The sequence below is a fragment of the Mastigoproctus giganteus genome, chromosome 1, assembly GCF_048544385.1.
Source record: "Mastigoproctus giganteus isolate SK-2022 chromosome 1, ASM4854438v1, whole genome shotgun sequence".
In the NCBI taxonomy this organism is placed as follows: domain Eukaryota; kingdom Metazoa; phylum Arthropoda; class Arachnida; order Uropygi; family Thelyphonidae; genus Mastigoproctus; species Mastigoproctus giganteus.
In genome coordinates, this window is record NC_143575.1 from 175,505,001 (window position 1) to 175,526,817 (window position 21,817).

Below are 21,817 nucleotides of genomic sequence, written 5' to 3' on the forward strand. Positions count from 1 at the left end.
CTATGTTGGAGATGTAGTTGAAAACGAGGTACTCGTTTCAGATGACGAGCTAAAAGCTACTGCCTTCTGTAACCACTTTAATTCAAGTGTGAATAACCTCTTCCAAGACGAACTTGACTTCAGAGACAATGAAATGAGAGAATCTGCCAAGTACTCAGTCAGAAACTCTTTTTTTCTCGTTCCTCTCTCCCATCAAGAGATTTTAGAAGCAGAGAATCAATTGAAAGAAAAGGGAGCCCCTGGCTTTGATGAAATATCTCAGTCTCTGCTGAAAAAGGTCCTTAGCTCAATTCTTATGCCACTGAAGTATATATTCAATCTCTCCTTTCAATCTGGCAAATTCCCTTCTCAGTTCAAAAAAGCAATAATCATTCCTGTTCCAAAGGGAAACCGTTGTAACTCCATCAACAACTTTCGACCAATAGCTCTACTCTCAGTTTTTGCAAAATTACTCGAAAAAATTCTTCATAGCAGACTAATGGGTTTTCTTGAAGAAAATCAGCTCATCCATCAACAACAGTATGCTTATCGCTCTAAAAGATCCATTGATCTTGCAATTGTTGACTTGCTCAAGGATCATTGATAGTCTTGAAAAGGGTCACTATGCTGTAGCACTGTTTCTTGACTTATCTAAAGCTTTTGATTGCATAAACCATACTATTCTACTTAACAAACTCAATAACCTTGGCTTGAGAGGGAAAATTAACCTTCTCCTTGAAAGCTACATTACCAATCGGCCGTTTGTCTTAAGAACAAATCAATCATACTCCGACATCTGTTATTTCTCCAGGGGAGTACCTCAAGGCTCACTTCTTGGACCTATCCTATTTGTTCTTTGCATCAATGAATTTCTCTCTCTTCTTCCATCTTCTCATCTAGTAGCGTGAGGGAACACCCCTTAAAAAGCCATTGGATTATGTGTTCTCCCTCCCTTTTTACTGTTATCTCCCAAAAAAGTGTAACATAAAATAGGGATAAATAAATTATTATTAAACAACATCACTACTCATCCATTTACCATCTCGAAGGCTATTTTATAGGCCAACTTGGATGCCACGGCGTGGATCTGCGCAGATTGGTGTCAACATGAGATTCATTACTAAATTAAAAATTAACTTTGACTTTTCATTTACAAGCACTAATAGAACCAATAAAAAATGAATGCTTACAATTTTTTTTTTCACAAAATATATTCAGAATTAAAAATATATATATTCGGCAATCAAAAATCACAATAATATTATATTGATAATAGTGTACTGTGATGCACTTCAAGGATAAGGTCAACCAAACTAATTCACGAGGGAACTGCACTAAAAATAATGGGAACCATTATCATTTGTGTTGCATCATGGAAAGAGATACATGGAAGCAGTGGTTTGATGATGGGAACATCACCAGTATATTCTGGTCCCGCTTTGTGATTGCGAAGTAAACGGATAAGTATCGGAGCAATATCACAATTTTATGTGCGCCATTATTCCAGACTTCATTTTATTGAACCGGAATGTCCCACACAGCTCTCTGCAGCAACCTCTATCGTAATCTAATATCTAGGTGGGCGAAGTGGAGAAAATTCAGAGGCATCTGCAGGGAGTTAAGACAACGAGTATCACGGATGAAGATTACTGAAGTCACTAATTAACCCCCTTCTCAGGAGGAGCAGGGCGTATATTCAAGAGTGTTCTGGAGGCCATTTGGGAACTCTTGTTAACTTTTTGGCGATGATCTGAACTCCTCATTAAAAATATTACGTTTATAAAACAATTTAATAGACTATTTTAACCGGGAATGATTCTTAGTTGAAAACGTTGAGCGAGCCCTTTATTAGCAAACTCGCTGCACATCCCTACTAGCATCACTTGAAAATCGGAGGATAATTCACACCAACATATTCAGTGTTTTCATTCTCCGATTTTGTTTTTAATTCTTCCTTCTCATAATTTGTGAATTGAAAAACTTGTTCGGAGATTCTTAAATCTCGGAACATGAGATTTAAGAATCCATAAGATTCTTAAATCATTTAAAAATCGGAATTTATTCGTCAAGGAAGAAAGGGATTTGTTCTGTTTTATTCGACTTCTCAGCAGTCCCTACAGAATTATTTTAACCATCGGCGTCATGAAGAATTTACTACTTCGCGCAACTTTCGATATTGCTATTAAAATTGAAATTCTACTACAGATAGCTTCAAAATAAGAAGCTTAATTATTTAATAATTTATTACTCAATTATAAGACCTCCTTAAGCGAATAATAATTGCGAGAATATTGAAGGAGATTCTAAAATATTTATTTCTGCATTCGAAATGAACTGAAATATCGCCTGAAATCTTAAAATTATAAGTAACTGCATCTCTTAATTTCTTGTATTTGTCAAAATACACGAATGCGTAGTCTACTCCGATCGAGTTTTCGTGGCAGGATAACCGAAGACTGAATTAGCGGTAGTCATGGAAACAACCAGGTACCAGCTTTCATTTCTAAAAGCTGCATTTCGAAGTCACTAGACATGCAGGAGCACGGGTTGTTCTGCAAAGAGATATGCAGTGCAAACCAGCATTATGTAAGACTCTTCTCGTGCTGCATTAAAAGAATAAATAAACTCGACGGAAAGGAAATGTTAATTTTAATTCTGGACCGATGTTTTCCTGTTCCTCATTTGTCGAATCACTATGTGATATGCACACTTCTAAAATGATTTAGATTGTACACTGCGCCTAATCTTAATTATTTTTTTGTTTTTCGTGTAGAATCATTAAGGATGTACGTTGGTCTACTAGGACTTACAAGAATGGTGGCTGGAATTGTTCCATGATTGGTAGTAAGTGGCTATGTTTGAGCTACAGTTCGGGAGAAGGAATTTATCACATTACTGAAGTTTCTTTTGAGAGGGTATTGGGGGGAGTTAGTCTCAGTTAATTAGGGAACAACTATTTTCATCCATCAAACAAGTACATCAGCCTTAGATCACAGTTTGTTTTCAGTAACATAACTCAAGTAGCTAAGGAAGTCTTTTCTGTTATTAACAGCTATTTAAAGGTCTTCAAAAGAAGTGTTTTTAATACTATCTGTTATTACTTTCAGCCAGGTGCCTCTTCCAGTTCGATAGCCGGGTCAGCAAGGTTGGCAATTTCTCCTCCCCTCAATATCCCGGAAAATATCCTGAGAATCTTGACTGCTATTATAACTTCATCGGACAAGAATTCGAAACACTCCGGTTTACTTTCTTCGTCTTTGACCTTGAACCGCCTTACACTAAAGGGTACGTGAAAATATTAAATCTAACTGAAGTTTATTATTTAAATCTCTTACTAATACTAAAGAAGCGAAGTTTCTTTCAAGTGATTGATCCAGTACAAGAGCTAAATGCAGCTAATATAATTTTTTATTCTGTAAATCACTCAGTATATATGATTATTAAAAAGATTTGATGTATAACTTTGAGTAACATTACCTGTGAGGGATATTTGTGTGCAAATTTTAGCACTATTGCGTTATTAGATGATAATTATTCGTGATCATAATTTATTCGGTGACATTTGGTTACTCAACCTAATGAACAGTACGTCGAATTTTTCAGAACAATATATAATTCATAACTAAAAGAAATTGCTCTAAAATTTATAACTGGAATTTCCATATCGATTTATTAAAAACCCAACCACCTTTGAGAACCCAAAGAAAATGTTCTTTCAGTCACTATAGACATAAGTCTGGAGACGGCAGAGTTCAGTATGCTCACTACAAGGCTGTAGGTCATCTCCCTACCGGAACCCACGTAAATTCGTTTCAAGACAGTTCATTGTGCGACAATTCTTAAAGACAATTTGGAGGGTGCGTGCGTAATTCGATTCAATGAATTCTATTCGAGAATTGGGTGTATGATAAAGCTAGGTCGAACATGTAAACTTTTAATATTCCATGCTGTAAACGGGTTAATTTAGTGATTAAAATAGCCGTCGACAATATTCACAGTTATCGTTTTCGTTTATTTTCATTTCCTCTGGAAAAGTATCTTATAAACCCTCAGGATGTATTTGTAGATACTCATTAATATTTAAAAATCAGCTTTTGTTTCGCCATTGGCGACTTAAATATATTATCTGCTGACTACTATTTTACAGATAAGGATAGCTGGTGTGAAGTTACACTGTCATTTCGTTTTGCGATCGTTCCAATGAGTGACATTGTTTGGAGAGAGCCTTTGGTGACAGTATAGAGGTTTCGCCAGTCGTAACTTGCTTGGTGAGGTCTGGGGTGGACCCTCCAACCACTGTAAGAGTTTCGTTCAATCGAGGCTGTAAGGAAAACCGTACTCCCTCAGCCTGAGATAGGCGGAGGGAGCACAGTTTCCCCCCTATGAATTACCCTTGATTTTTCACCCTCCATATGTAAATCGACTTGTGAATAGATAATACATATATACGGATTTGAGCAACGTCCGGGTATCATCATCATCATAATAATAATGGTAAAGAAGGAAAAGGCCACCTATCTAATTGACATAACAGTGCTCAACACTGGAAACTTCCAGAAAACCTATGAAGAAAAAATTAGGAAGTACACGAACCTATGACAAGAGATCAAAGAGATGTGGCATTTGCAACAAGTAACGACCATCCCGATCTTTGTATCAACCACCGCTGTGGTGCCAAAGACCCTACGTAACAGCCGAGCAGCTGAAGGTCTCCCAAAGAACACCGACAAGGAACTCCAGGAAGTCAGAATCCTGAATACGTGTAGGATAGTAAGAGAGTTCCTCGACCACCGGTAACACCAGACATAACAACCATCTTGTGTAATTGGTAGCAACAAAAGGTGGAACCCTAATCACGGAGAAATAATATAAGAACAATAATAATAATAATTATTATTATTATATTACGTGGAAAATTTTCTATGCCAATAACTTTCTTCAAGGTTCTCAATCTTAAACCATCTCTTGCTATTAGAACACAGACTTCAATGCATTAAAAATGAAGATACACTCAGTGTAAATAGAGATATGTTTAATTAAACAAATAAACAAACTTATTTGGAATCTTTTTTAACACCCTTCAAAAAAATTACCAATTTAAATACTTTTAAACTAATGAAACAGATAACAAAATCTTAATGACTAAAGTTCTTTGGTTTTCTAAACCTTTTATTTCATTTATTTTCCAAAATATTTGGCAGCTATCTTGCTGTACCTAATTATCATAAACCAAACTGTCGTACGATGAACTGTGTTTCGCCCAACTGACATGATCCCTTGCGTGATAATCAAATAATGAAACAAAAAAGAGAAATTAGTGCTGAATTCTAATATCTAAACTCTATTTTCAACGAATTAAGAGCTACATGCGTGCGTGAATTCAAAAATAATAGTTAGGATTAACAACTTTGTAACGATATCAATTTGGAGATGATTCTAACGAAGAGAAACGTGCTAAGGCTGCAAATAGAAGGTAACCAACATAATTAAACTCAGTCTAATCTCGCTCATTTTTAGAGTTTCATTTTTCTTATGTGCACTTCATGTTTCATTTTAAAACTAACCTTTACAAATTACTTACTAATATACGGCCCCCGTGTAGTCTCCATTAAAAAAGGGAATTTATTTTAATTAGTTGTACTTAAACGAGGTCAACAGCTCTGTAACGATAGAAAAGATGGTGATTTTAAGCATATCCAGGCAATTATCTCCTAAACGATGATCATTAGGATGATGGTTGGAGTAATATTATTAATCCGAAAGGGGCTCTCTTCAATGATGGACAAACAGCACCTCCTACTGGTGTCAGTCTTATATTTTTAAACTAATCTCCCGATGCAACTTATGTATGAAATGAGTTCAATGAACGATTGATGCAGAAATGCGACAGTAACATTATTTTACTATTAGAGACGCATTGCAGTTGAAGGTAGCCATTTTTAATCTTAATACTGGATTTGGCGCTTTGTTTAGTACATTTAATCTCTTACGTAATGAGAAGAGGGAATTATTTTTCTGATACAAAAGTAAGGTATCGATGCACATGAAATAAAACTTACTGTTATATTTGATTAAATAAATCTACAGACTTCAAATTTTAAACAATAGATATTCTCAGAAAGTATCGAATCTACATTAATTCTGACAAAACTTTCTGATTGATATCAATCTATCTATATTAGGTAAATGAAGGTTGGGCACGGATTTTACTACAATTGGTTTACTTGAGCATGTTCCCCTCCCTTGTAGGTTTGGAAGCGGTTTCTGTAATAGCAATTTTTCATAAAATGGGACAGGAATTATATTTTTTGAAGTTATGAATTCAACTAGATTTGTTGTTTCAATTTCGTTGCTAATTTTCTAAACGGGAAAACAAGATTATCATTCGTTATGTGATTCTTTTTGTACAGATAGGCTTTTTTCCACGAATTGAAATGACGCTTATTTGAGGTGTGTAATGAAAGTTTTTCATGGTAAATATTCCTTCTACCGTATCACTGATCCATATTCTTTTACTTTCTTTTAGATGTCTAACGGATTACGTAGATATATCGACGATAACAGTCTTTAATGTCAAACAGCTCGTTGGTCGGTACTGCGGGACAGACGTGCCTACTCCGCTTCTCTCAATGCATCCGAAAGCGGAGATCATCTTTAAGTCCAACCATATCATCCATCATAAAGGGTTTCACGGGATGTTTGAATTCAGGGATGAAAGTAAGCCTCAATTGCAACTCTTTGAGAAATGATCTTTGAATCGAGATGAGATAGATAGATAAATAGAAAGAAACATTATTTAAATAGAAAGAAATGTGATTTTTTAAAAATTAATTTAAAGAATTCAATAGTTATCGAGGCGTTTGCTGCATTTGTGTTTAAAGAGGAAACAAATATTCATTACAGAACTTTGAAAGAAAAAAATTTGATATATACTAGTGTGTGTGTATACCAACAAATACATATATTAAATCTTTGTTATATATATATATATAGTTAAACATAAAAAAAGGCATCTGGGGTGGATGGAATCTATCCAGTTATATTGAAGGAGGCAGCGAGGGAAGTTAGCAAACCCTTAGCCATAATTATGTTTGTTTGTTTGTTATTTGGTTTTTAGGAACATTATCAACTAAGGCCATATTGCTCCGGGATATGCGGTGGTCATTCCCTGACCTTTCCGCATCTTCCATGGGTTGAGAAGTGGCAACTGAAGTTTAACATTGACAAATGCCAAGTACTGCGTATGGGTAGAAGTAACCCAAGAGAAATGTACCAACTGTTTGGTATTACACTCAGGGAGGTGGAGAATGAAAAAGACCTGGGAGTAATTGAAGTTCTCTGAGCAGTGCAGACAGGCTACCAGAGCAGGTCATGGAGTTTTGTCAATGACATACAGGAATTTATAGCAGAGACAAGGAGGTGATTATCCCTTTGTATAAGACAATGGTCAGACCCCACCTTTAGTAGTTGAATTTAGGAAGGATGTAGAGTTGCTAGAACGACAACAAGATTGTTGAGAGGAACAAAGGGGTACGCTTACGGGGAAAGGCTTAAGTCCTGTAAGTTGCAACATCTGGAGACTAGGCACCTGCGGGGCAATCTGATTGAAGTGTATAAGGCCTTAAATGGTTTGAGCAGGCTCAGTTCTGACGGGATACTTCCGCTTGCTAAGACTAAGAACCTGAGGGGGCATGGATTCAAATTGAGGAAAGACAGTTGTAGAATACATATGCGGAAGTTTCCCTTTAGCCAACAGGTAGTTAATTGCTGGAACAGACTTCCATCTGTTGTGAAGTTGATAGTTTAAAATAAATTTAAGGCTGAACTAGACAAACATTTGGAGTGACCGGATGGGCGAAATGGGAAGGATTGTTTTTTTGGCTGATGCTGTATAAGCTTTCTTTCTTGCATCATATGCCTCAACTAATGCTAATGCTAGCACGCTGAGATTTTCAGAGAATAATGGCACAACTACTTCTTTCTAGACGGCTCAGCGTTAACTACTAATGCAGGTGCAGCTCTAACTTCTGGTGTCTGCTCAGGATTTAAAAGTGAAAAGTTTGTCTTACCTAAAAACATTTCAGAATCCGTACAACTTCTAGCTTATAAGGAATTTCACCAAGGCAAAGACAGGAAAATCAATCTGTCTTTGCAGTATATTGCAGTACATTATTTGTCCATCCCTTGAAGAGACTCCAAATAGACCCGATTCCAGACAACCCTATGGGCCCTGTCATGCATTACCACTGGTCCGGGTTCGTTTCCCGTATCCAGAACACTTAGATCTTCAAAGAGTTTTCGGTAGGAGAAACTACTACACATCCGCGGGAGATCAGTGGTTTCTCCTAACAAAAATTCATGTCTTTCAAACAGATAAACCTATCATAAAACACTCGCAATTGACTGCCCATGGCCTTGGTTAATTCGCTGCTTATTGTTAAACAAAGCAGTCTTGTGAAACCGTTCATACGTGATTCATAAATTTCGTTGGATGATGACTTTATGATACTTTCGTTGTAATTCTTCACTCATCATTGGAATCCAAATGCTTTCCATTTTACAATCTGCAACCAGCATTAAGTCCCATACCCATTTCTTATTATTTAAAAGCTAATAAAATGGTATATCGCTAGAATTAAATGATTTATTTGATATGCTGAAAGTATTCTTACTAAGAGCGATATTCAAAGATCCGTTTTAGGATCGAGTCTCATAAATCTTCAGCTTCGTTCACAAGAAAAAGGACATCAGTGCCTTTTTATTATTAGTATTGGTAAAATCCTCAGGATATTTTACCGCACGGGTAACTGTTTGTTATGTCTACAAAGCGCTCTTGTGAAGGTGATTGATGATGTCGCATAGGCAAACACAAAGGAAATGGGAAACTTCTACGGGATCAAGGGATGTAAGGGTAGAAAGATATATACTACTCTGTAACCAGTTCTGAACAGAAATTGATCGAGTCTGTCCAAGCAATGAAATGAGCGACCATGTTTACTCAGCAATGAAATTTTATTCAAAAGAAAGGAAGGAGAACATTTTATTCGTTTTTAGAATGAGTTATTAGAATTCACTACTAAAATATTGATGTTCACACTCGGAGAAACAAAACTAAGAAAAATTACTCGTCGAGTTCTCTCAAGGTTGGGTTGGATTGTAATCTTCTAGGAATCAAGGTGGATTTAGAAAATAATTTTTCCAACCCACTGAAGAGCTGCTCTCCGGTGCATTTAACAAAATGGATTATTAAAGGAATGGTGAACTTCTAGAAGAAATTTAATTTCAGGAACTGGAGAAATGCGGCATTCAAAATAAGTTTCCACTGTGAATAAAATTACTTGGTCCATGAAGAGTAATGACCATTTATAATTTCGCTCTCTCTTCAACGATTCAACATGACCAAGACGCTCACTAGGCTTCAATGCTAGGTCCTTATTATACATATTGTTCTGTGGATGATTGAATGGCCAAACCATGATATTTTCATGGGAGAAATTGGTCCGATCTGAAAAATGACATGAAAAATGTAAAACCCTGTCTTCGGAATAACAATTAATCCCTAGGTTTATTTTTACCTCCGAATTAAAAATTTAAGGCAGTAGTTGAAGATGAAAAAGATCAGGGGCAGTGAGACCATCCATCCAAAGTTATACCACAAAGCAGATATGCTCCAACACGCAACATCACTTTTCGGTGACTTTTGAAATACTCAGTATACTGATTGGATTAAAATGTACATGAATAAATGCCACTCTAAATTATTTGATGTGCATCAAAACTAAAATTACTAGGCCAGTTTTTATTGATGACCATTTACTAATCATCAGCAATTAATGGCATAAAACGTAAGGTTAGCTCTCTCTCTCTCTCTTAATAATAGGCAAATCATGATAGAAATTGCAATTGAAAAGGACTTACACCTTCACCCTTACCCGACAGGTAAATATCTGCCCTTAATTGGGCAAATTAAGGGCAGAAATGAAAGTCAGGTGTGCTTGTCTTCCTTGTCATTGGATGGGACAGAAGGAAATGTTCTGATAGTGAAAGCAGCTGAGGATCAAGATTGAAAAATAGTGATGAGGTGTGTTTAGCAGTAACTAAAGAGCTTAAAAGAAGCTTAAAGAAAATTAGGATAAGCAGACTTCAGAAGATTAGGGATAATGGTGTGGTATTGGAGATGCAAACAGAAAAGGAGCTGCAAGAGATAAAGGAATGTGAGAGCATTAAACGATTGGGCGTGATTCTCTCGACTCCAAAAGAGCCAGGGCGAAAAATAATATTGTATGATGTGGAAAAAACGATCAGCAAGGAAGACCTGTTAGAAGACTTATACAACAAAACTTTACTAAATATCTCCAGGGAGGAAGTGGAGACGGAGATGTTTGTCCGTTTTTGTAGTATTAATAAAGCAAAAACAGGAAACAATTGGGTCCTCCAGGTCTGAATGCATATTAGAAGTCATTTGTTACTGCATGGTAGGATTTTCATTGACTTCATGTCGTATAAGTTCAATGACTTTCATTTAGTTACCTTGCGCTATAATTGTCAGGGTTTTGTCATACAACCAGAACATGTTACCGTACAGACTCTGTCTGCAGTCACTGCGCAGGTACAGGACACTCCTACACATTCTGTACTCATCAGCGAGAACAACTGATCTGTTCCAATTGTAAGGCAAAAACTCGAGCCGCAAATCATTCTGTAAGGAGGTAAGGAGTAAACAGTGTCTAGAATACGTGAATGCACTTGTTAGTCAAAGAAAGAGCACGGCAATTTGATAACGTTAAAGGCTGATATTGATAATCACTTAATTCTTAATCGGTACTATGCAAAATCGAATGGTAACCTACGTATACTACAGATTAATGCTCAGAGATCAAGATCGGTGGCTGATGAAGGAAGACTAGTACGCAGCCAGCAGAGAGAATATTGATATAGTCTGCATAGTTAAAGGTGGACCTACAGGATATCCACTTTCAGCACGCGTACTCTGTGCAGACGAACCAGATTTTCGAGCTGAAATTGTAGTGTTTAATAAGGACGTAGTTATCACTGTTATAAATTCGTTGTGCTCTTCACACATAGTATGCATAGGGGTGGAGTCAGATCTTGCATCATTCTATCTATGCTGTATGTATAGTCATCACTCAACGGACAATATCTACATTAGATACATGGAACTGGTTCAAAATCGCTTGGGTAGTAATTCGGTAATATTTGCGACGGATTCTAATGCAAGATCAGCATCTTGGTTTGATAGAATTACAAATGATCGTGGTCGTTAACTAGATGAATTCTTAGCTTGTTGTGGATTGCTTATGCAAAATCTACCAAGTTCAGAAAGTACTTTCTTCACTGTTAATGGAGAATCAAATATTGACTTGACAATCTGTAACGTAAGGGTAGCTGGTATCGTGGACGATTGGCAATTAAGAGCAGACTGGGTCTGCTCTGATCATTGGGCCATTGTATTTTCTGTCAGGGACATAACAAAAATAGCTTCGTTGCAGGAACAGTTACAACGATTTGCTATCGAAAATGCAAAGTGGAATAGGTTTGATGAATATATTTATGCCCCATATTGGAATCTGGGCATTGGTGCATTCAGTCAGATGTCTGGAGAGAATGCAGTGGAGTTACTTCAGCGCTCTCTCTCTTTGTGGCTTCTAGCCCATCTATGAAGCAAAATAACGGTAACAGGATTCCAGTTAAATGGTGGTCTGGTGAGTTAAGCCATAAAGCGCGGAAAAGGTACCAAAGAAGTCGGCGTAACAATGGGGGGGGAGCAAGTTAATATACTTAAAGTAGAGTATCAGAGGATACGGAGTGCATACCTGCGTATGATATCTAAATCAAAATTAACTGCCTGGAGACGTTGGTTAGGACAGTGGACAATGAGAACCCATGGAGAATTGTATATAAGCTATGTACTGGCAAGACTAAAATATATAATGGAGATATGTCATACTCTATTCGAAGTGTTGATGAGGAAACTACGAGTTGGAGAGAAAGTATGTCGGCGATCTTGGATAATCTGATTGGAGATACTATCTCTGAGCAATATTATGATGAACAGATGTTGATGAAAAGGCTTAGTCGTGCTTACTCTGTGGTATATGACGAGAATTCCTTTAGCCTGATTGAGCTCTCTGATGCAGTACAGCGCATAAAGAACAATAAATATACCCAGGGATGGACCTCATTGAAGAAGAGGCCATTAAACGGGCTCATCGAGTGATACCAGGGATCCTTCTTGAAGTTTTTAATAGCTGCCTGCGTGACGGGGTCTTTCCATCACCATGGAAGGATGCCTTATTAAAGCTGATACTGAAGGAACCATCTAGGTCAAAGAATGATCCACGATCTTATCCACCTATCGCCCTCCTCCCTGGATTAGGAAAGGTGTTTGAAAGAATGTTGGCGAGACAGATTACAAACTATGCTGAGAAAAAAAAAACAGGTCTGGCAGACAATATGGGTTTACTCCAGGTCATGGAACAGAAGATGCACTTCGGGCATTGCGAAACTATATATTAGGCTCGAACAGTAAGTATGTCCTTGGAATCTTTATTGACTTTGAGGGAGCTTTTGACTCTATTCAATGGAGCAGCGTTCTTGTGATGTTGAGACTTGCAGGCTATACAACTAAGATCTTTAGGGTGGTACAGGGCTACTTCACACACCGTACAGTGACTGTTACGTCGTCAGTTGGTTCTATTGTACGAGAGGTGACCAGGAGGTGCCCACAAGGATCGGTTTTTGGACCACTAATGTGGAACCTAGTTTTGGAAGATTCGTTGCGTAGGGACTTGGCGCATACAGAGATGGTGGTATATGCCGATGATCTTGTGCTGAGAATCGAAGGAAATTCACGGATGCAACTACAAACCAGGTCACAGCAGGTTTTGCTTGAACTTAATAACTGGTATAGGTTACATAAATTGACTGTAGCAGGAACCAAAATAAGGATAATGGTCTTGAAAGATCATTTTTCGAGTAGAAGACACCCAGTAGGGTGTCTTCTACTCGAGTAGAAGATGGAGCCTAAAATCGGCAAGGAAATTAAAATATCTAGGCATTATGTTTGACTGATTTTTTTACTTTTAACTCACATGTTACTTATCTATCAGAAAAGGTGAGGACATTTATTGGGATGATTACTCAAATCGCTAGCGTTGGCTGGGGAATAAAAGGTAAGGCCCTGAACTTGCTGTATGAATGTGTATTTATCCCCATGGTAGCGTATGGTGCACCAATTTGGTTTGAGCGTGTAAGTGGAAAGTATTTACTAGAAAGTTCAGTTCCATTCAAAGGGTAATGCTCCTTATGATGTGCATGGCATGCAGAACTGTGTCGACCCCAACTTTTCAGATTGTGACTGGAAAATTGCCTATTGATCTGCATTTGGTGTATTGTGCATTGGCTTACTTCATCTTCCGTGACATTCCCTGTTCGATTCTGAATATAGAGATGGACATCCTTGAAGATCCCAGAAAAGAAAGGGCAAGAGCGTTGGAGTGTTTGTGATAAAAGGCAGATTACACAAAACGTTTTCCCAGAGTTAAGAAATGCAGCCTCGATAAAATGCAAATGGTTTGCACAAAACTTACAAGCTACGTTCTAATTGACTGGTCATGTTTCGATTAATGCAAAGTTGCATGATTTAGGAATTACTGAAAGATGTAGTTTCCATTGTGGTGAAAGAGAATCATGGGAACATTATGTACAACTGTGAGGAGTACAGCGATCTACGAATTGAATTGGTATCTTGGGTTAGTAATCTCAATCTTATGGCAGAAGGCTGCGAGACAATTCTAGTTGATTAACAGGTGAACCTCTTGGCTTTCCAAGCCTTGTCAACTGCAATATTTCTTAGGCAGAAGACTCTTCTGCATCTGGAAGGCTTCGGATTTGTAATGCGGTATGGTGTAATGCCAAATTACCTAAAGTTCTGGGAAAGCGTGCAGGCTTGAGTCTGCTGTATCCACTGCAACTCCAGCTCCTTGCACTGACATTTCTATTCTCAGAATTCCTTGGCATTTCTATTCTCGGCAGCTCCTGGCTCTGCTGGCTTTCCAACAGACTGTGAACAGATGTGGCTCTTTCAAATGAAGTTTGGACTTTGTCTGAAATTCAATTATATGTATATTTATTTTTTATGTAATTTGATTATTCTCAGTTTATTCATATCAGTCTTTTTTGGTCATGGCAGTTTTTTCCCTTCCTGTACTTGGGCAAACAGCAGAGGGAGTATATAAGAGTACTGCTAAATTATGTAACTGACAGCGGTGTTGCCATTGGTTGGCTGGGACCGCTTTAACTGATAAATATCAATCAACCCCGATCCGGCCTTCAACTCTAAAACGTGGAAAAACTGAACGGTTCCAAATGTATTTTATATGAAAGAATTGCAGTAAGAGCCGTGAATTTCAATTTCAGAGAAGGCATAAAATAAATCTAAAATATTGCAGAAAACAGGAATAAACAGTTTGCTTTGGAGTTTAAGAATCATAGGCCGACGAATAGAAAAGGAATAGATCGGAATATGTAAATATTAAGTATATGATAGCGCTATCAATGGGATGGGATTAGCGCTGGTAATCAACACGATAGTAAAAGTGTGTGTATAGAGAACGATATGCACAAATAAATGGAATGATGACGTACATGCACGGTGAACGCCAGGAGTGTGCCTACGAAATGCAGAAATACGAATGAATGCGCACGTGTTTAAAAACACATAAGGGCCTCAAAAATGAAACCACACTCACAAAATAAACCATAAATAGTGTAAAGATACGATGGAAAATAAAGATGTTATTCATTTATAGAAAACGAGGGTGTGTGCGTTTGTGTGGTTTTACATTTATGCTGAAAAAAAAGAAAGGGACGTATTAGGCTACAAAGGAGATCGAGAAATACTGTGCGATTATAACGATTCTTTTGGAGTTTGCAAATGTATATTTATAGAACGAGCAGTTAGAATTCTGTAAACATGGTATGGCAAACAGCTCATTGGAGTTAAATTGAAGTTAAAAGAAAGGGGAAATACGGAACGATCTGATAACTGCACTAAATCATGATATTGCGAGAGAAGTACAAACGAAAAGGAATAGGAACTCATTTACAAACAATCTTTGACACGCACGAACCAAACCGACCACAAGTTACTACTGTTTGGTTCTCTCATTGCATAAAAACCCCAACAGAACGTACTCTTATGCTGTTGATTTAATTAATGCATTGAGGGAACCAAACATTAGTAAATTCAGAAATTACTTAAACATGTGACTAGGAATCCTCTGTGCTGTACGTTTTGTGGATGCTCTTTTCTGGCGAATCGAACTGCTCAGCAAAAACTCCTTTCTGCCTCATCATTCGAACTAAGGCACTCAAGGATATGTATGGATCAACTCTTTTTTTTTTAAATCTGTGTATAAATGACCCCACCTTTTACTTTTCCAATCCTGAAATACTCCTGATATTATTTATTATAAAATTCCCTTGAACGAATCTTTCAGCTAACTGACAACGATCTGGTTATTAATATTGGCAAATAGACATCTTTCCATTTTACTCTCCCGCATTTTATTTATTTACTAGATAGGTAAGTTTCTTAATTAAAGGCGCGTACATTTAAACAGAATTCTCCATTTGGCAGATCATTTGCATCTTCTTTCATCTGGCTACATTGAATGGAATTAATCAGCGGATTCGCTTCGTTGAAATGTGACACAACAACAACAACAACAGTAAAATTGTATAAACAGGCTGTCATTGACTACGTTAACTTAATATGGTCTTCTCCATCAGAATTATCTTTATAATGCTGATGATGTCTTCGGGCACGGTTTATTCCTTCACTGTGCTCTAGAAGTACATTAGACTTGAAACAGCTCAATTATGTTTCCTCCTCTAACAATCACCATCTTCTCCGCTCCAGTTTCTCAAGTTTAATCATGACTTACTTTCTATGTACACAGTAATTAATTCTCGCAATAATTGTGCCCAATTTTTATCTTTTATGTATTCTTACATAGCTGGCGTGAATTCAAAACAAATTCCTCTCTTTCTGTTTAAATCGTTAAGACTACATTTTATTTTGATGCTGTAATCCGTTACTCTAGAATCAGTCTAATTCAAGGTGAATATATCCTCTAAATCTGTTTTATCTGGATAAAAAATATTTCTGCAAGTAGAACAGATTCTCCTTTGCAAGTGACATTTATAAGCAATAACTTAATTTCTTAATAGCCAAAATTTGCGCTTCACCAAGGACCAATCTGAAGCTTAGATGATTCAAGGAATGTTGTTTAAGTCTGATAAGTATTTTTCCTTGGGACATGCTGCCCTAGGTTTTATCGGTACGAAATTGCATTTGCTATAAGTTTTTGAAATAATACAACTCTGTTAGGCTACTGTAGGAGATTTCTCACTTATCTTCAATAATGAAGATTTTTTCGATCACAAAATGATACTGCGATGTTTGTTTATTCGCGTATCTATGAATAGTCACTTCTCACAGGAGTACTGAATTTCCTAAGGATGTGTAGGGAACGCATCACCCTTATCCACTGTTCATATAAATCCGATTTAATCAACAGAGACATGCTGCTGTCGAGAACCACATCTCTCTGGACATCAAATTGATGATGATGTCTTCAGGCACTCTTTATTCTGTTTTAAAATAGATTTTGGCTAATCCTATAAAAATCCTGAAGACTACCACACTATGGTGGCCTGCTCTTGCACAGTCTTCCAGCTTCTTGGGTATCTTTGTAATGGTTAACAGCCCAATAAACAAACTGACAGCTGATTGTAAAAAGTTAAAAATATTTCGAGATACCATAATGATTTAACAGGGATACACGCGATTTTTATTTATTGATATTATTTTATGTTATTATTATTATTATTATTTTTAATTGATATTGCAGTACCAGATTTAAAATTTATATAAAGTATATACGCATCACTGCAGTAACAAAAATGGATGCGTCATAAAATACATAAATGTATATTTATATTCTAACATTCCAAAATATTACATAAATTTTAACTTTATGAAATTAATAAAATACGAATATTTATTAATATTTATAAACTGCGTAAATTAACTACATATTAAGTCACGATAGTTCAATGCGTTCAGTAGTTCAATCTCGTATATAAAATGATTTAATTTCGATTAACGAGTGCTTTACTTGTTCAGCATTGTTCTCTTTTTCTCTTTTCTCTTATTGGCCTGTTACCAGGAGTTATACCTCCACCCGATTCCACTCTTCACGTGCCCGGATGTGGAGGAACAGAAAGTGGAGTAGGAGGAGTCATTATATCACCCGGATATCCGAGTTCGTTTCCGAAAGATGTTGATTGTGTGTGGCTGATACGAGTAGATAACACTCAACACATATACGTTCGGGTCCTGGAGCTTCAATTGTATGGAAGTATAGGTGAGGCGATAATTTTTTTTTTATAATAATGCTTCTGTTAAACCACAGATGTTTTTTGTTCAAACAGTTATTAAAGAAAAACTCTCTCTTCCTTATTATTAAAGAAAATCAAAATATCTTTTTAAATTTTGCTTTGTTTCAGCTAATTGCGCGGATGCTGAACTGTCCATATACGATGGCTATTCTACTTTTACATATAATCCAAAAATTCTTAAAAAATACTGTGGAGATCTTAAGTATTACAAGAACGTTGAGGAAAAAACAGAACTCTCAGGAAGAAACAGACTTCTAGTGAGGTAAGGTCATTGACAATATTAACTTCAAATTCCGTTCATGATTGAAGCCATTTGTTTTCGACATGGGCATCGACTTTTTTGGGGGACTAATTACAATATTGAGAAGGGAACTTGCGTCACAAATAACTCATTGCAAAAAATTATTTGTATTTTTATTCATCTAGGATTTAATGTTTCAGCATTTAGCCAGACCCATTCCTTTTTTTCATATTTAAATTGCTTTCTTTCTTACCATACCTCTTGTTAACATGGAAGGACAAATTCTGTCCTCCCATGGAGTCGTTGTGCATTCAATCATTAATGTTCCCTGGGCAGTGCAGACGGGCTGCTAGAACAGTTCATGGGGTTTTGTCAATGACATACAAGAATTTTGACATCAGAGATAGGAAAGTGATTATCTAGTTGTATAATGCAATGGTTAGGACATCTTGAGCATTTCATACAGGTCTGGAAGCCTCATTTTAGGAAGGATGCAGATTCGAATCTTTTGGAACGGGTATAAAGAAGAGCAACGAGATTGGTAAGTACCAGGAAAGGCTTCATTTCTGCAAATTATGGAATCTGAAAACTATGCAACTGCGAGGAGATCTAATCGAGGTGTTTAAAGGCTTTAAATGGATTGAGTAAGCTCGATGCTAATGGAATCTTTCCTCTTTCTCACATTACATACATGAGGTAGCATAAATTCAAATTGAGGAAGGATGGTTGCGGGATAGCTGTGCGGAAATTTGTCTTCACAGGTAGTTGATTGTTGGAACAAACTTCTATCTGTTGTTGTTGTAGAAGTGGATAGTGAATAAATTAAAGAACTAGCCAACTATTAGAGGAGATGGACACATATGGGAAACTAGCTTCCTAGCATTATTTGGCACTGCTAATATTAATAAGTTTAGGTTTCTGAAATGATTGGTCACTTTGTGTTTAATGTGAACCTTTATCTTTTGAAACCACCTCAGATAGTTCTTATTTTTTTTTTATTTCTCTTTAAAAAAATAACTTGGACATTATAATTAATAGTTATAGTTAAACGGTCTGTCTTAAAATGTCTACCAGGAGCTGGGTAATAAAATGTTCAAGAGGGTGAAGGGAACAGACCTCAGTGAATAGGAGAGTAATAAAAATGGGAAGGATGTACATAGCCTCATTAGGTGGCTACGGATTTCCTAAAATCATTTAAGATTAAACTTTGACCATTTACATTAAATTTCTTTATATTTTGCATTTTAGCCCCAACACGTTCAATAGGAAGTAAACAATAACGAGAGGGGTAGGAAGGCAAGTGGTGGGGAATACCAGAAACTAAAGTTTCCTTTTAAATTTAGCTACATTTTATAAATTAAATGGTAAAGAGAGTGGCATCAATAGAGAGCCATTAGAAGAAAGCGAAGACAGAAGTCAAGTTGGACAGAGTCTAAATCAGGAGTTGAACTTTTATAAATTAAATGGTAAGAGGGTTGGAATGGGAAAGAGTGGCAACAATAGACGAGAGCCATTAGAAGAAAGCGATGAGAGAAGTAGAGTGAACAGACCCAGGTGACCAGGAGTTGGACAGAATCGCCCTTCCCTTAAAGGTAGGAGAGGGGATTGTACAAGACACATCTTCTCTTTTAGACATCAGTCATTCTAGTTTAATCTATCTGTCTAACTGTTGATTGAAAATCGAGCTAAACATTTTCGCAAGGCCTAAGCTAGTATTTTATTTTATTACTCGTGATTCGTTCACTATCGATTCGCCTAGTTTATTTTGATCTCATGGCTTTGGAAGAAAAGTCGCATTCAATAACTGGTCTAGTTTACAAGAAAGTTCAAACAACAAAAGTACTAACAGGAAAGCAAAATACCAACATAAATTATTGGCACTGTTCCCTTAGCGGTGCTCAATCAACGTAAGAATAGGGCATTACATATTGCTTCATGTATTACCCAGGCAAAATTGCTTATTGCTTCCATGTACGAGAGCTGTAGCGCTCTTTTAAAGTGAACTGATAGCCGTATAAAGACAAAAGTGCGTGTCGTGCGTGTGTCTCATGTACTCGTAAGAGGTATGATACTGGCCATTTTGTAATATAACAAAAACGCCTTTCGGGGTACTGTTAGTCAAAATACGAAATGCGTTATAACGAGACCTGAGAGACTAATAATCATTTTCACAAATGTTATAGAACTGCATGTCTCGAAACAAGTACTGGGAATCTATGCAGCCGCATAGAATTCTGAACTATAAAACTCCTTCACCGCTACTTTATATTGAGATAATCTTCATTGTATACTTGCTCGCATACCTGAAGTTCTGTATGTGCATACGTCAAATTCTCTATACGCATATGTAAAGTTCAATATGTATTCTAGATTGCTGGAAATACTGTCTTGTTCACGCTTATATTCTTGATTTTAATAACCAGTAAAATTGTTTTCAGATAGCTCTACCCTTCTTTCTCCTCTCCCTAATACAGTTCTGGAAAATTCGAACCGTACTGTAATTAACTGGGATTCGAAGATGTTTCAAAAATTACGGAAGAATAACATAGCCTACGGTGAACCCATACCAGAATGACTTAATAATTGTAATAGTATTCACCATATAGTGCAAGGAAGCCACAGGCTTTTGCTGCACTGGCAAAAAAAGAAAAAAAAAAACGCCAAGAACTGTCAGCCTCAACTACCTTCCAGGGCAACTTGTTCCAGCAATTAACAACTCGCTGGCTAAAAGAAAACTTCATACATTCTAATATAAACTTCAACCCCTGTAATTTGAATTTATGACGCTAATTCCGGAATTCTTTATAACAGCGAAAATTATACTTTCATTCATTTTACTAGTCTCTCTCATAGCCTTATAAACCTCAATCAGGTCCCCTATGATATGCCTGGTTGCCAAGCTCTGTAGCCCACATAGTTGGAGCCTTTTCTCGAATGGTAACCCTTTTACCGATCTCACCATTCGAGTTACCAGTTTTTGAAACTTGAAATCCTTTCAAGAAGCGAAATGTCTTCTTTTTTTTTTTTTTTTACAGATGAGGTCTCCATACGTGAGCACAGTATTCCAAATGTGGTCTTACAATTGCCTTGTACAGTGGGATTATAACCTCCCTACCTCTACAGGATAACGTTCAATAAATCATCGATAGGATACATTGGCTTTCCTATCCACACAGTACTGAACAGGAATTTAGCATTTCGTTGTGCACGAACCATAAAGTGACTATAAAGCAAAGGTCACTCTCTTAGCAATACGTAGTGACAATATTTGATGATGGATCAGTACCGTTGTATGTTTCTGTTTCGCCTCATAAGGCAAACTGTCTTAATAATGTAATATCCGCATCAGCTGCAGAAATATCTTTGGATTTACACCTTTCGATCAACTCGACTCAAAGAATCCGTGTTAATCATGCTCTCTCTCTCTCTCTCTCTTTCTCTTTGTCTCCCTTTTTGATTCAAGCGTAATGCCTGAAACGTTTTCTACCTTCTTAAATAAAGACATATTTTTAATTTGAGTTTTTTTTTTTTTGAAGGTGACATTTCATAATTTTCACAGAGTAATTAAGTGAGAGCACCTGACAGGTACTGCACGACCCTTTATGCAACTTTTATTTTGCCTTGATGAGTCCGGTACCTCACAGGTCCTGCTCAGCTATTTCGATTATGTCGAATTAATGCCCTTCAAGTTCAATGTTAGGCACAAGTTCTGTCCTCTCGCTTCCTAAATATAGCATCGTCTCGGTCTTGGGGGGAATATATAACGGCTTCTTTGTGATCTTTCCCCCTAATCCTTTTTCAACAATCGTTTCTTGAATTTTCTGCAACTTCAGTAGTTATTATATGCTCTAAATCTTTTAGCCTTGGAGCATTATTCATAATCTTCTAGTCCCTAAATCTCAAATCACTCTGAAGTGTCCAAGGCAATTCCAGCTGAACGGCAATACTCTTGTTCCCAGGAGCCGTATTCATCTTTCTTTCTTTCCGTTGGTTTCATACTGGTTTTCAAAAATATACACATGAAAGCAAGAAATTGGCAAGAAGGCATTTCCCGAGAAACTTGGCTGTGAATATTACAAACACCAAAGTAAAACGGAGGTCAATCCAAAC

General features: G+C 36.9%; 1 protein-coding gene across 1 annotated transcript in view; it reads left to right on the plus strand.

The window, feature by feature from the left end:
- Nucleotides 1-21,817, plus strand: part of LOC150091288 (neuropilin and tolloid-like protein 2) — a 175,462-nt gene that overhangs the window by 123,459 nt on the left and 30,186 nt on the right. Inside the window, exons 3-6 of the mRNA XM_090383103.1 lie at nt 3,087-3,264; nt 6,506-6,696; nt 17,235-17,432; nt 17,575-17,728. Coding sequence (XP_090239229.1) covers nt 3,087-3,264; nt 6,506-6,696; nt 17,235-17,432; nt 17,575-17,728 — 721 coding nt within the window. The remainder of the gene's footprint in view (nt 1-3,086; nt 3,265-6,505; nt 6,697-17,234; nt 17,433-17,574; nt 17,729-21,817) is intronic.